This window comes from Phacochoerus africanus, chromosome 5 (genome assembly GCF_016906955.1).
Source record: "Phacochoerus africanus isolate WHEZ1 chromosome 5, ROS_Pafr_v1, whole genome shotgun sequence".
In the NCBI taxonomy this organism is placed as follows: Eukaryota; Metazoa; Chordata; class Mammalia; order Artiodactyla; family Suidae; genus Phacochoerus; species Phacochoerus africanus.
In genome coordinates this window covers 111590817-111606267 of record NC_062548.1, presented here as the reverse complement: position 1 = coordinate 111606267, position 15451 = coordinate 111590817, and the positions used below count along the sequence as shown (strand labels likewise).

Below are 15451 nucleotides of genomic sequence, written 5' to 3'. Positions count from 1 at the left end.
TGTGTTTTGTCTTTTCTAGGGCTACATCCACGGCATTCGGAGATTCCCAGGCTAGGGATCTAATCGGAGCTATAGCTGCTGTGCTGCGCCAGAGCCACAGCAATGTGGGATCCAAGCCTCGTCTGTGACCTACACCACAGCTCACGGCAACGCCGGATCCTTAACCCACTGAACCCACTGAGCGAGGCCAGGGATTGAACCCGCAACCTCATGGCTCCTAGTCGGATTTGTTAACCACTGAGCCACCACGGGAACTCCAGAATTAAGATTTATGTGTGTTTAATCCTTGAGATGATCCTCCATGTGGTATAGGTTGGTGTGGATTTTAGTTCTTTCGATTGTAGTGTTGTACAGCATTTCCAAATGCCCATCCCCAAGAGTACATCTGAACCTGACTATATAGACAGGCACCTGGTCTTATATGGTAATGCCTAAATTGCCAGTCAGCAGAGGGTTAGATTTGAACCATACAAACTAACCAATGAAAGAAGGACCTGAATATATCCTTTAATTTGCATTCTTCTGATAAAATAATTTTTTGATAGTTGAAAATTGTATAGACTAGTTTTATTGTGAGCTTTTCTTGATAAGAAAATTTTAAGTTTCTTTTTTATTCTCAAGCTGCCAAGATTTTACAGTTTTGCAACTCTATTACAGTATTCTAAAAACATTTTTTTAAAAACAGATTGGTGCTACTCATGAAATACAACATACTGATCTTTGAGAAATTTTGTTTTACCCCTGAAGTAATTTGAGCTACTTGATTTGTCATATAGGCCATTTTGTGTTGTGTATTTCAGTATTGGATGGTTACGGTTATTGCATCATTGCCTTACTCACATAAGTGATCTGGAAGGAATGATGGCAAGTGCAGCTGCACCTACTGCTAACCTGCTACAGACTTGTGCCGCCTTATTGATGTCTCCGTACTGTGGAATGCATTCGCCCAACATTGAGGTTGTGCTTGTAAAGATAGGACTACAGTCTACTAGAATTGGCCTGAAGCTTATAGACATTCTTCTGAGAAATTGTGCAGCATCGGGAAGTGACCCTACAGGTGCCAATTAATTTCGATAATTTAATTTTTACGTATCTGCAAAGTATTGATGGTTGAACTATGTCGTGTCTGTGATTAATTCTGTTTTTGAAATTCCATGGTGGCTTCATTATTTTTGGAGTGAGTTTGTTGTTGTTGAAATTTTCAGAAGTTATTTTTAATGAATAATTTAAGATTAAATTGAGCAGATCTTCTCATCCCATTTGCTTATTTAGCAAAATTTTCCTTTTGATTTTCTGTTGCAAGATTTGAATAGCCCTTTACTTTTTGGAAGACTGAATGGACTCTCTTCTGACTCTACAATAGATATTCTTTATCAGCTTGGAACCACTCAGGATCCTGGAACAAAAGACAGGTATATGATAATCTCATTTTTCATATGAGGACACACATATAGTCACATGTAGTGAAGGTTACCTGTAATGCTTTCTTTTTAGATCTTTTCATAAAAATTAAGCTAAGACTGTTGATTATATTGTATGCTTCACATAATGTAACTTCTAGAGATTTTTGTGAGCATTAAACAAATTGTCATATACTTGGACATACTAGAATTTGGGCTCAAATAGAATTCTTAGTATTGCTTTTGAGGAATGGATAGAAATAGAAGAATACTGTGTAATACTAGTTTCTTGGACTATTTTTAATAATAGTAGTTATGTTTATTTTGATTACTTCTTATTATTTATATTATTCTTTGGCAACTTTTCATTAGATTCTCTTTTCTTTTTATTTATTTATTTATTTATTTTGTCTTTTTTTGCCATTTCTAGGGCCACTCCAGCGGCATATGGAGGTTCCCAGGCTAGGGGTCTAATCGGAGCTGTAGCCGCCGGCCTACGCCAGAGCCACAGCAATGCAAGATCCGAGCCGCATCTTCGACCTACACCACAGCTCATGGCAACGCTGGATCATTAACCCACTGAGCAAGGGCAGGGACCGAACCCGCAACCTCATGGTTCCTAGTCGGATTCGTTAACCACTGCGCCACGATGGGAACTCCCCAGATTCTCTTTTCTTCCTACTGCTTCCTACAACAAAGTGAAACACTCTCCTAGCAAGTAAATAATATCTGAATGTTTCACCTAAATGTTTAATGATCTTTCAGTACAGGTCATTTTAGATGAATTTTACTAATGTAGTTCTTCCTTAATGTCTTCTACTTCCAAATTGATAAAGACTCCACATATTTTTGTAACGTTTTTCTTGATAAATTTTTGAGTGATGCTCTGGCATTCTCTGGTTTTGTGTATATCATCTATATCAGGAGACTATATTGATTGTGTGATTCTATAAGTAACATAAATAATCTTTATGCTGGAGATTGTTTCCTGAGTTAATATCCTTTAAGTATATTGTATTTTACATCCAATTAATATCTTTTAATACTTAGATTAATTTGTAATTAAAATGATATCATTTGATTTAAATGTCTTGCCTAACAAATTTTTGACAGATTATTAATATTTGGTGATCAGGTACTCATTTTGTAGCTATTTACTGAGTAGTTGCTGTATGCCTGGCATTGTACTGGTTTCTGGAGAGATCAAGTTAATTCAGTTGAGCTTGTACCCTCAGGGTTGTGGAGACACAGAGCATCATTGCTCACAAGCGAAGAATTATGTAGGTCAGACTCCTGAAGTTATGAATTAGAGTAACAGGCAGTGAAGGCGTCTCAGAAAAATTGTTATTTAGTACTGATAATGTAATAGCTTCCATTTATTTTGGGCTCACTGCTTTCTTGTTCTCTGAATTAAAATACTTAAAAGGAGGGCGTTCCCTTTGTGGCTTAGCAGTAACAAACCTAACTAGTATTCATGAGGACACGGGTTCGATCCTTGGCCTTGATTAGTGGGTTAAGGACCTAGCATTGCCATGCTGTGGTGTAGGTTGCAGAAGGAGCTTGGATCCCACATTGCTGTGGCTGTGGTGTAGGTCAGTGGCTACAGCTCTGATTCAAACCCTAGCCTGGGAACTTCCATATACAGCAGATGCTGCCCTAAAAGACCAAAAAAAAAAAAAAAAATTAAAGGAAATATTTAACAAAGTAAAAAAATTAAAGGAAATATTTAACAAATTAGTTTCCCCAGGATAATGTCAAAATATTAAACAGGCTTACTTCCTTTCCATGAAGTTTTTTGTTTTATATAAAGTATATGAGAAACTATATTATATTTAAAAGTAGGTTTTTGTTTTGTTTTGTTTTTTTTTGCTGCGGCCCATGGAAGTTCCCAGGCTAGGGGTCAAATTGGAGCTGCAGCTCCCAGCCACAGCCACAGCCATAGCCATGTGGGATCCAAGCCACATCTGCGACCTACACCACAGCTGATAGCAATGCCGTATCTTTAACCCACTGAGCAAGGGCAGTGATCGAACCCGCATCCTCATGGATACTCATCCTGTTCGTAACCCGCTGAGCCATATGGGAATTATGGTGAGAGTATTTTTTGACAAAGTAAATAAGAATCTGTGCCAAATTAGAACCATAATGGTTAGAGGATTAAAAAATATATTAAAATTATGTGCTAAATACTTTTCTAGAATAGTTTCTTGAAATATCTTATGATTATTTAATTTTTAAATGTTTTATCATAAGAAAATTGCAGTTAAGATTTTTCTTCTCTGTATAATGCAAATGTAAATATTTTAAAACGTTTCAGAACTGATGTTAATGACAAGATGGTTGGCTGCTCTGTAGAAAATTTTACTCTTCCCGGATTGCCTCATCTCCTTTCCCTTTCTATGACTTGTCTTTATTTCTTGTTATATGAAAATGAAGAATTTTAGTCCAACGAGGTAGAGAGAGGATTGAGTATTTATATATCTTCTAATTCCTATGTCTCTTATCCTGAAGCAAAGAATCTTGAACTCTAAACTAGACATTTAAAAACAAAATAAAGATAGGGAGTTCCCATCGTGGCTCAGGGGTTAACAAATACGACTAGGAACCACGAGGTTGCAGGTTCGATCCCTGGCCTTGCTCAGTGGGTTAAGGATCTGGCGTTGCTGTGAGCTGGGGTGTAGGTTGCAGACAGGGCTCGGATCCCGTGTTGCTGTGGCTCTGGTGTAGGCCAATAGCTACAGCTCCAATTAGACCCCTAGCCTGGGAACCTCCATATGCCGTGGGAGTGGCCCAAGAAATGGCAAAAAGACCAAAAAAAATTTTAAAAATAAAGATAAATACAGTGTTTTAAGTGTGAAATAAAGGGATAGAGAGTGTGAAATAGATCTTATACACTCCCTGTCCCTCTTTAAAAATAAAAACTCCAGGAGTTCCTATTGTGGCTCAGAAGTAATGAACCTGCCTAGGATCCATGAGGAATTGGATGTGATCCCTGGCCTCACTCAGTGGGTTAAAGGATCTGGCGTTGTCATGAGCCGTGGTGTAGTTCACAGACATGGCTGGGATCCCAAATTGCTTTGGCTGTGGTGTAGGCCAGCAGCTACAGCTCCATTTCGACCCATAGCCTGGAAACTTCCATATGCCACAGGTGTGGCCATAAAATGAAATGAGATGAAATATAAAAATACAATCTCCAAAGCATTATTGCTTTAAAAGTGTTTTAGTCTCATTTTGTGATCCTCAGCTCTAGGGAACTGAGTAGGATAGCACTCGAAAAGTACTTTTATTGGGGCTGTTCTGTTGTCAGAATGAGGAAGAGTGGCTGGCTGCTACTAGTATTTAATACTTGGAGGCCAGAGTTGTGAAACATGCTTTATTGCATGAGATGCTGCATAAGGAAAATTGGCCCTGGATCACTGCTTTATGTTACGTGGATGTGTTATGAGTGAAAATTAAGAGGAGAAAATGAGTTTGTTAAGCTGTGTTTCTTCATGTATTTTGTCATAAGTGAGTTAAGAATTTACCAGCGTTTATTTGCTGAATTACACTAAAGTTATCTCAAACATTTTCTTCTTCATTTTTCTTTTCTCTTTTTTTCAGGGCTCCACCCAGGGCATATGGGGGTTCCCAGGCTAGGGTTCGAATCGGAGCTGTAGCTGCTGGCCTACGCCACAGCCATAGCAGCTGCAGATCCAAGCTGCATCTGCAGCCTGCACCGCAGCTCATGGCAATATCGGATTCTTAACCCACTTAGCAAGGCCAGGTATTGAACCTGCCGTCCTCATGGGTACTATTCAGATTTGTTTCCACTCAGCCACGATGGGAATTCCTCAAACATTTTCATTGCTTAAGATTGGAAAATTAGAATTACTATGTCCTTATTAATTGTATAATTCCTTTTTTTCCCTATTTTAGATTAAAATTATTGAGAACAGTCTCCTTATTACATTTCTTACATGTAGTAGTGGTATTTATCCATATTAAATATTCACTGTGGTATAGTTGGTTATTTGAATTTATTTTTTTCTTTTAAGAATTCAGGCCTTGTTAAAATGGGTCAGTGATTCTGCAAGAGTGGCTGCTATGAGAAGAAGTGGCAGAATGAGCTACATGTGCCCTAATTCTTCAGCAATAGAGTATGGTCTTTTGATGCCATCTCCTTCTCATTTGCACTGTGTAGCAGCAATTCTGTGGCATAGTTATGAATTGCTTGTAGAGTATGATTTACCAGCACTGCTAGACCGAGAGCTCTTTGAGTAAGTATAATTTGTGAAATCCTTTTTTCCCCAGACCTAGATCATTTCACATTTTCACTTAATGAAACAGCATTTTACATGCTCGTTTGTATAAAAATAATACTTCAAAAATAGTTAAGTATATATACACAAATTTATCTCTTTCTCTCTCTCTCTCTTTTTTTTTTTTTGGTCTTTTTAGGGCTGTACCCATGGCATGTGGAAGTTCCCAGGCTGGGGGTTGAATTGGATCTGTGGCTGTGGCTGGGAGCTGCAGCTCCAATTCGACCCCTAGCCTGGCAACTTCCATATGACACCATTGCAGCCCTAAACAGACAAAGAAGAAAAAAAGATTAGCGTCATTGCTACTTTTGCCATGTAAAATTGGAATGTTTAATGTGTGCTCCTTTAGTTCATAGTGTACTTGTTTGTTTGTGTTTGTTTGTTTTTTGTCTTTTCTAGGATTGTACCCGCGGCATATGGAGGTTTCCAGGCTAGAGGTCTAATCGGAGCTGTAGTCGCCAGCCTAGGCCACAGCCACAGTAACTTGGGATCTGAGCTGTGTCTGCGACCTACACCACAGTTCACAGCAACGCCAGATCCTTCACCCACCGAGCAAGGCCAGGGATCGAACCCGCAACCTCATGGTTCCTAGTCGGATTCGTTAACCCCTGAGCCACGACGGGAACTCCTCATAGTGTATTTTTATCTGCTAAATTACCCAACAGATTCTTTTATCTTTAACATGCAACTTTAGAGGAAAACTATAGCTAGAAATTTTGAAAGATTAGACAGTTCTTATCACTGATTTTTTTTTTCCTAGACAGCTTTAATGATTGTTCTTTTGACAGTTTCTACTTTAGAGGAAAACTATAGCTAGAAATTTTGAAAGATTAGACAGTTCTTATCACTGATTTTTTTTTTCCTAGACAAAAATGATTGTTCTTTTGACAGTTTCTACTTAAACCACAATTTTCACCGTACTCAGTTAATGCTTTGAGTTGACTGCCTAAGTCTGTAGCAAAATGTAATATTTATTTCTGAAGAGTTCCATGACTCAAGCTGGCCTTTGTCCTCTAGTTTTTCATTTTCATTTTGGTCCTACCAGTTGGCATAATCTATGACTTAGTGGAACTCACTAATGGTTTTCAATTTGAAGATGTGAATTTGAGCCATTAACATGTCAAATGCCATCTAAACATTTATTTGATACAATTTTTCATTGTTTCTTCATGTCATTTTTTTTTGCTGTCACACAGGGTAGTAGAATCATTTTCATATAGTTCTCTTTGTTTTCTGTACTCATTTTAAAAGTCTGGGAGTTCCCTTTGTGGCTCAGTGTTTAACGAACCTGACTAGGATCCGTGAGGATGTGGGTTTAATCTCTGGCCTCGTTCAGTGGGTTAAGGAGCTATGACGTAGGTCGCAGATGTGACTTGGATCCTGTGTTGCTGTGGTTGTGGCTTGGGCCGGCTGCTGTAGTTCCAGTTTGATCCCTAACCCGAGAACTTCCATATGCCATGGGTGCAGCCCTAAAAAAATAAAATAGAGTAAAAGTCTAATCTAACTTGCAGTCTGCCTAAGTACTCAATGATATATGTCACAAGCAGTCTTTATGAAATACTATAGTGTCGTAATATTTAATGTCAAACTATATAATTTTTGTCTGAGTGATTTCTGGTAGAAATAGTTGATGTCTTTCTAAAAATATGTATATACAGTTAACTTATCTTTTATTCTCCTAGGTTACTTTTTAATTGGTCCATGTCTCTTCCCTGCAATATGGTTTTGAAGAAAGCTGTCGACAGTTTGCTTTGCTCGATGTGTCACATACATCCAAGTTATTTTTCTTTGCTCATGGGCTGGATGGGAATTACTCCTCCTCCAATGCAGTGTCACCACAGACTGTCCATGACAGATGATAGCAAAAAGCAAGATCTCAGTTCGTCTTTAACAGATGACTCTAAAAATGCACAAGCACCTCTTGCACTAACTGAATCACACTTGGCAACACTTGCTTCCTCTTCTCAATCTCCAGAAGCTATCAAACAATTATTGGACTCAGGTTTGCCATCTCTTCTGGTAAGGAGTCTGGCTAGTTTCTGTTTTAGCCACGTTTCATACTCAGAAAGCATTGCTCACTCAATAGATATTTCCCAGGACAAACTCAGGCGACATCATGTTTCACAACAATGTACTAAGATGCCTATCACAGCAGACCTGGTTGCTCCTATTCTTAGGTTTTTGACGGAAGTTGGTAATAGCCATGTTATGAAAGACTGGCTCGGTGGGTCTGAAGTCAATCCACTATGGACAGCACTTCTGTTTTTATTGTGTCACTCTGGGTCCACTTCTGGAGGACATAATTTAGGTGCACAACAGACCAGTGCAAGATCAGCTTCTCTTTCCTCAGCTGCTACAACAGGATTGACTACTCAACAGAGGACGGCAATTGAGAATGCAACTGTTGCGTTTTTTCTGCAGTGTATTTCATGTCACCCTAATAATCAAAAACTGATGGCCCAGGTAAGAATAGGGAAGCTGGCTTATGTTCTCGGTGTGTTGTTATTTTAATATACTGTCACAGCACTCTTGAAATTAGTTAAGAAAGGAGCATGTATTAAGGCCAGGTGATGGTGAAGTTTGGGGTTGGGTACCTTTAAATATCCAAATTTAAATCATAATTAAAACTACACACTGATCCTCAGCTGTCACATAAATCAGTTATGATTTTCAATGAACAATGGGCAAACTCATGGGGATTCTAGTCAGTCATGCATTCATCTTTTGTTGGAACTAAGTCTCCCCCAGATAAAAAGAACTACGTTTCAGCTACTGCAGCTTGACCACTTGAAGATGGTCATTGAATATCTCATCTGCATTAAGGCATTGCATTTTTGTGGTAACCGGGGTCTGCAGCTGTTGATTTCCTTCTAAGGAAGCAGACATTAGAATAGGTTTCAGACAGGAAATAAATCACATTAAAAATATGAAAGATGATTTTTGTTTGTTTGTTTTCAGTCCATAGGGCCAGAAATCCTGAAAGCTGGAATTATTTCAAGAATAATTTTAGTTGCTTTTAGCTAGATTTTGCTCCTTTCTAGCTTTTGTGATCTTAGACAAGTTGTGTAAACTATAAAATAGGGATAGTAACAGATGCCTCTCAAAAGATTTTTTTTTGAGAGGACTAAATATTATAATGTATGTGACGTACATAGTATAGAACCTGAGACAAGGTAGACACCAATAAATAGGAACCAGCTTCTTTTTTTTAAAACTCCCTTATTTTGATACTGCTTATTCTAGTTAAAATTTATTAATATCTAGGAAGATAGCTATCATAATTTTTAAAATTTAACTTTAAGAAGATATTTTATTGCCTAAAGTAATTAATTATATCTGATAATATGCCTACTTTGAAAGAAATGCTTACTAACAATTTTAACCAAGTCCTCACATATGGATATTTTAAAATTTGGTTTGTGTCTGTGGGTAGTATGAAACTTGGTGTCTCATTGTTTTCTGACCTAATTGTCATCTATTAGCATATTGTTAAGGGTTTGTTTTATATATTTATTACACTTTTTTCAAAATTTTTATTGTAACCACATTGATATTGTGTTTTTTTTTTTTCAAAGACTGCACCCATGTCATATGGAAGTTCCTAGGCTAGGGATCGAATCAGAACTGTAGCTGTCAGCCTACACCACAGCCACAGCAGTGCAGCATCCAAGCCATGTCTGCAGACTACACCACAACTCACAGCAATGCCAGATCCTTAACCTACTCAGCAAGGCCAGTGATTGATCCTGCATCCTCATGGATCCTAATTGAGATCGTTACCACTGAGCCACATTGGGAACTCTAATGTGGGAACACACTAATATCGAATGAAGTTAAAAGTAAGTTGGTTATGCTGAGCATTTATTATGTGAAAACCCTATAGTAGTAACTTTTCTTATCTGCAGAAATTTTGCTTGTACTTCTAAATCTACTTCTGTATTTATATATTTTAAGATGAAATGATATACTCTTTAATTTGATGAATTCAAATATACTTATTAATCCGCATGTTAAATTTGCTCTTTTTTCTTTCAAGTGTAAAGCTGCAAATAAATTTTTCATTTAACTCTTCAAATCTCTACCTTGCCAGGTTCTCTGTGAACTCTTTCAGACATCTCCTCAAAGAGGAAGCCTTCCAACATCGGGGAACATTTCAGGGTTTGTACGTAGATTATTTTTGCAGTTGATGCTGGAGGATGAGAAAGTGACAATGTTTCTTCAGTCTCCCTGCCCAGTGAGTATTTAGCAGTTAGATCAAATCTTAATGATGTGGAATTCCTATTGTGGCTTAGAGGATCAATAACCCGACATTAGTATCCATGAAGGTGTGGATTCAATCCCTGGCCTCGCTCATTGAGTTAAGGATCCGGTGTTGCTGTGAGCTGTGGTATAGGTTGCAGATGTGGCTTGAATCCTGCATTGCTGTGGCTCTGGTGTAGATCGGCAGCTACAGCTCCTTTTCGACCCCTAGCCTGGAGCTTCCATATGCCGCAGGTGTGGTCTTTAAAAAGACAAAAAAAAAAAAAAAAAAACCAACAAACAAAAAACTTAATGATGAGCTGTATGTAAAGATATTTCATCTTTTCATATCTTGGCTTACAGTTATCTCTGTTCTACTTTCTAATGTAGCAGAATAAAACTAGCACAGTCTTTACACTCAATGACAAGACTAAAAACTCTTGGCTAACCTCGACTAGATTAACTTAATTATACCTTGCTGTGAATAGTAAAATTTGATTTGGAGGGGAAATTAGTGTTAATGCAAATGTTGACCAACAAATCACATGGTAAATGTGCCACAGTTGAAGAAATATATAATATAAACTCTTTATTTTCTGTATGTATTGTTGAATTTTTATTCCTTTATGTTTTTGAATTGTTACATAATGATTTACATTTCAAAAAATTGTTTCCTGATTTCTTTTAAATTAATTTTCAGCTATACAAGGGTAGAATTAATGCTACTAGCCATGTCATTCAGCATCCAATGTATGGAGCAGGCCACAAGTTCCGTACACTTCATTTGCCAGTCTCAACGACATTATCAGAAGTTCTTGACAGAGTGTCAGGCAAGTCAGACTTCAATACTCATTTTTCTTTCACTTTATGTTATACATATATGAAATTGTATTTTTTTTAAACTTTATTTTATTGTTCACTCAGCAACCATCTAATAATTAGGAAAGGCCAATGGAGTTCCCGTTGTGGCGCAGTGGTTAACGAATCCGACTAGGAACCGTGGGGTTGTGGGTTTGATCCCTGGCCTTGCTCGGTGGGTTAAGGATCCGTCGTTGCTGTGAACTGTGGTGTAGGCTGCAGATGCAGCTCAGATCTTGTGTTGCTGTGGCTCTGGCATAGGCCAGCAGCTACAGCTCCGATTCGACCTCTAGCCTGGGATTCTCCATGTGCCACGGGGTGGCCCAAGAAATGGCAAAAAGACAAAAAAAAAATTAGGAAAGGCCAAGATAGCTTCATATTTCGAAGCATGAATAGGATGCCGATGAAGGGGACAAAATGTATAGTATGTTCCAGCACCTGAACTTCTTTCCTTGTGATATGGTTATATGTCGTAAGGACAGAATGGTGGTTAGAAATACAGACAAGCTATGAGAAGCTATTAACTGTTAATGGAATTTTCTCATCACAAGTGATCTATCTGTTTTATAGTAGTTGAATTACAGTAATATTAGATTGGAGGACACAGTTCTAAGGAATAAACATTTACTATAGCTAGGGGAGAAATGAGTCATCAGGACGTAGATTTGACTGGTGACCTTATTGTTTATAACAGTGGAGAAAGCAGAAAGAACATTTCCCCTAGATTTCTTGACTGTATTTCAAAAGTTCTCAGATGATGCCTTTAAACAGGATATAAATTATTAAAGTAAAAACATTTTTTGAGGTTGAATGCAAATTAACTGCAGATAGTTTGAGTTTATTGCCTCTCAGAAATCTTAATCAGCGATGATTTACATTGAGCATCTGCTATTTCCTCTAGGGATGTAAAAGTGATCAGGACACATATTCTGCCACTCAGAGTATTTATGTTGTCAAATTAAAAAAAAAAAAAACTGAGGAGTTCCTGTCATGGCTCAGTGGTTAGCAAATCCAACTAGGAACCATGAGGTTGTGAGTTTTTTGATCCCTGGCCTCGCTCAGTGGGTTAAGGATCCAGCGTTGCCATGAGCTGTGGTGTAGATAGATCACAGATGAAGCTTGGATCCCGTGTTGCTGTGGCTCTGTTGTAGGCTGGCAGCTACAGCTCCAGTTGGACCCCTAGTGTGGGAACCTCCATAGGCCGCGGGTGCGGCCCTAGAAAAGACAAAAAGAAAAAAAAAACTGAAACTTTATGTGTATTTGTTCTATAATGCGCCCCACAGGGCCTAATTTCCAAAGTACACGGACAGCTCATGCAGTTCAGTAACAACAACAAAAGCCACAGTCTAATCAGAAAATGGACAGAAGACCTAAATAGATATTCTCCACAGAAAACATGTAGATGGTCAGTAGGCGCATGAGTGGTTGCTCAATATCTTAATTATTAGAGGAATACAAATCAGAACTACAATGAGGTACTACCTCTCACCGGTCAGAATGGCCATCATTAAAAAGTCAAAAAATAATAAATGCTGGAAAGGGTGTAGAGAAAAGGGAACCCTCTTAAACTGTTGCTGGAATATAAATTGGTACAGCCACTATGGAAAACAGTTTGGAGTTTCCTCACAAAAAACTAAAAATAGAGTTGCCAAATGATTTAGCAATCTCCCACACAAAACTGTAATTCAGGAAGATATATGTACCCTTTTGTTCATAGCACAGTATTTACAGTAGCCATGACATGGAAATAACCTAAATGTCCATTGACAGATGAATGGATAAAGAAGAAAGACAGATACCATATGATATCACTTATATGTGGAATTTAAAATACAGCACAGATGAACATACCTACAAAACAAAAACTGACTCACTGCTATAGAGAACAGACTTGTGGTTGCCAAAGGAGAGTAGGGGTGGGGAAGAGAAGGACTGGGAGTCTGAGATTAGCAGAAGCAAAGTATTTATAGAGGATGAATAAGCAACAAGGTCCTACTGTATAGCACAGGGAACAGTACTCAATATCCAAAGGTAAACCATAATGGAAGAATATGTGTGTGTGTGTGTGTGTGTGTGATCTGAATCACTTTGCTGTATCGCAGAAATGAACATTGAAATCAACTATGCTTAAATAAGAGTTTTTAGAAATGAGGGGGGAAAGTATTCATTTAAATTTAGACATAAGTAAGTGTGTTTCCAACTGTATGCATTAGAGGCTGTACCTAAGTCTTTAAGCAACACTGATGACTGCAGGAAGTTAGGAATATCTTAGGAAAAAACTGGCAATTTCTATTGTTTTGTTAGAAATAGAAACCTAAACTTAGGATAAAGACTGAATTGAAGAGTTATGGAAGTTGTTACCAAACATACATAGTAAGTTAATCCATGTAAATGGTTATTTGATCACTTTGAGAAAATAAGGTAGAGGAGATCCTTGACCAGTTTTAGTCACTGCATCTCACACAATTGTGTGTATAAAACTAATTCTTTCCTACATTTTTAAAAGTTACATAGTAAAATGTTATATTACAAAGGTATAATTTTTTTCCTCTTTGAAAATGTCCACCTTACCTGTTACAACTAAACTGTATTGAAAATTTGATTTTTCAGGGTTTTTTCTCAATTTCAGTTTTCTGAAATTGTGCCTTCTAGATGATGAAAGAATTTAAAAATTAGTTAATTGAAGAAAGGAAGGAAGGGGGGAAGAGTACTGAAACTCAATTTTGAGACTTTATACATTTAACTTGATAATGGAGAAATGTAGACAAAATAACTGGAAATTAACATTTATCTTTACTATGAAAGAACACTATTTTCTAAAATATCATGTTCTGTCATTGGAACATTTAATAAAATAGCTACCTTTATTATCTAAAAATATAAAAAATAAGACTTAATGGCCATGAGAGAACAGTATATCCTTGTAAAACGTCTAATAAAGTCATCCTAAGTAAATATCAAAAACTTAAATTCTAAGTCTTTAGTGATACTTTGGTCCTTTAGAGTCTATTTGTGATCTCTAACTATATTATGATATATTCATATATGCGTATGTGTTCTATTAACATGTATAAAAATAATCCAAAACTATTTATTCACTAGTCTCAACCACTTGCTATAGCTTTTGACTATATTGCATTCAAATAATAAAGGTTATGTGTTGTGAGTTCCCTTGTGGTGCATCAGATTAAGGATCTGGCATCATTACTGCAGCAGCTCTGGTCACTCCTGTGGCATAGGTTTTTGATCCCTGGACCAGGAACTTTTGCCTGCCATGGGCTTGGCCATAAATAAAGAATAAAAATTCTTACTACCTAGTAGGCTGTGATTAATTGTTTCAATTTTTTCTTACTTAAATATTTCCTTCTGACTTGTGTAACTCTCTGCCTTTTGGGGTTACTTGGTTGTTTTAATAAGAAAGTAAAATGTATTGTTGTATTATGCCTTTTATTTATTTATTTATTTATTTTTTCAGGGCTGCACCCAGGAAGTTCCCAGGCTAGGGGTCTAATTGGCCTGCCCTAGTCCACAGTCACAGCAACGCCAGATCTAGGCCGCGTCTGCAACCTACACCACCACTTACAGCAACGCTGGATCCTTAACCAACTGAGTGAGGGCAGGGATTAAACCTGCAACCTCATGGTTCCTGATCAGATTCATTTCTGCTGAGCCATAACAGGAACTCCTTTTTTTTTTTTTTTGGCATTATGCATTTATTACAGCACTCCCCCTTATCTGCAGGGGTATATTTCAAGACCCCCAGTGGATACCTGAAACCACAGGCAGTAGTGAACCCTGAATGTACTGTTCTTTCCCATCCATACATATCTATGATAAAGTTTAATTTATAGAGAATGCACAGTAAGAGATTAGCAATAAAAGCAAATACTAGAACAGTTATACAATATACTGTAATAAAGTTCTGTAAATGTAGTTCTCTCTCTTACGTACACGCATATACACTCTCTCTCTCTCAAAATGATCTTATTTCTCTGTGCTCACCTGTCTTGTGATGATGAGAGATGATAAATTACCTGCATGATGTGATGAAAAAAGATGAATGATAAAGACTTGGAATGTAGGGTTGGGCTACTTTTTTTTCTCTCCCCCCCCCTCCCCTTTTTTGGCTGCCCATGGCATATGGAGTTCCTGGGCCAAAAATCAGATCTGAGCCACAGCTGCAACCCAGAGTGGGTTAAGGATGACTCCGCATCCTTAACCCACTCTGCAGGGCAGGGGATGGAGCCTGTGTCCCAGCACTCCCAAGACACCACCAATCCCATTGTGCAACAGCGGGAACTCCAGGGTTAGGCTACTTTTGACCTTCTGAAAATACATTGAAGAAGGAACAGAAGGATCATGTGTTTTGGATGATCGTAGGTTGTCCAGCCATGACAAATGACATCGATGATTGGAACAGATGATGAGATGGTTGAGAATCTCAAGTGGGATGGAGACAGTAGGCCTGAGATTTCACCAGAATTGTCAGAACAGCAAGCAATTTAAAACCTACGAGTTATTTATTTCTGGAATTTTTTATTTAATATTATCAGACCATAAGTAACTGAAACCACAGAAAATAAAACCCGGATAAGGGAGAGCTACTATATTTAGAGTCTTTAAAAAAATTTTAGGAGTTCCCTGGTGGCCTAGTGG

General features: G+C 37.8%; 1 protein-coding gene across 12 annotated transcripts in view; it reads left to right on the top strand.

Annotated features, from left to right (window-relative positions):
• BIRC6 (baculoviral IAP repeat containing 6) overlaps positions 1-15451 on the top strand; it is a 250519-nt gene that overhangs the window by 156575 nt on the left and 78493 nt on the right. For all 12 annotated transcript variants that reach the window (XR_007135165.1, XM_047782321.1, XM_047782326.1 and 9 more), the window contains 6 exons: positions 801-1057; positions 1304-1412; positions 5435-5656; positions 7381-8161; positions 9789-9932; positions 10638-10767. Coding sequence is in view for 11 of the 12 variants with exons in the window: in XM_047782321.1 (XP_047638277.1) it covers positions 801-1057; positions 1304-1412; positions 5435-5656; positions 7381-8161; positions 9789-9932; positions 10638-10767 (1643 nt within the window). In the remaining variant the exon portion in view is untranslated. The remainder of the gene's footprint in view (positions 1-800; positions 1058-1303; positions 1413-5434; positions 5657-7380; positions 8162-9788; positions 9933-10637; positions 10768-15451) is intronic.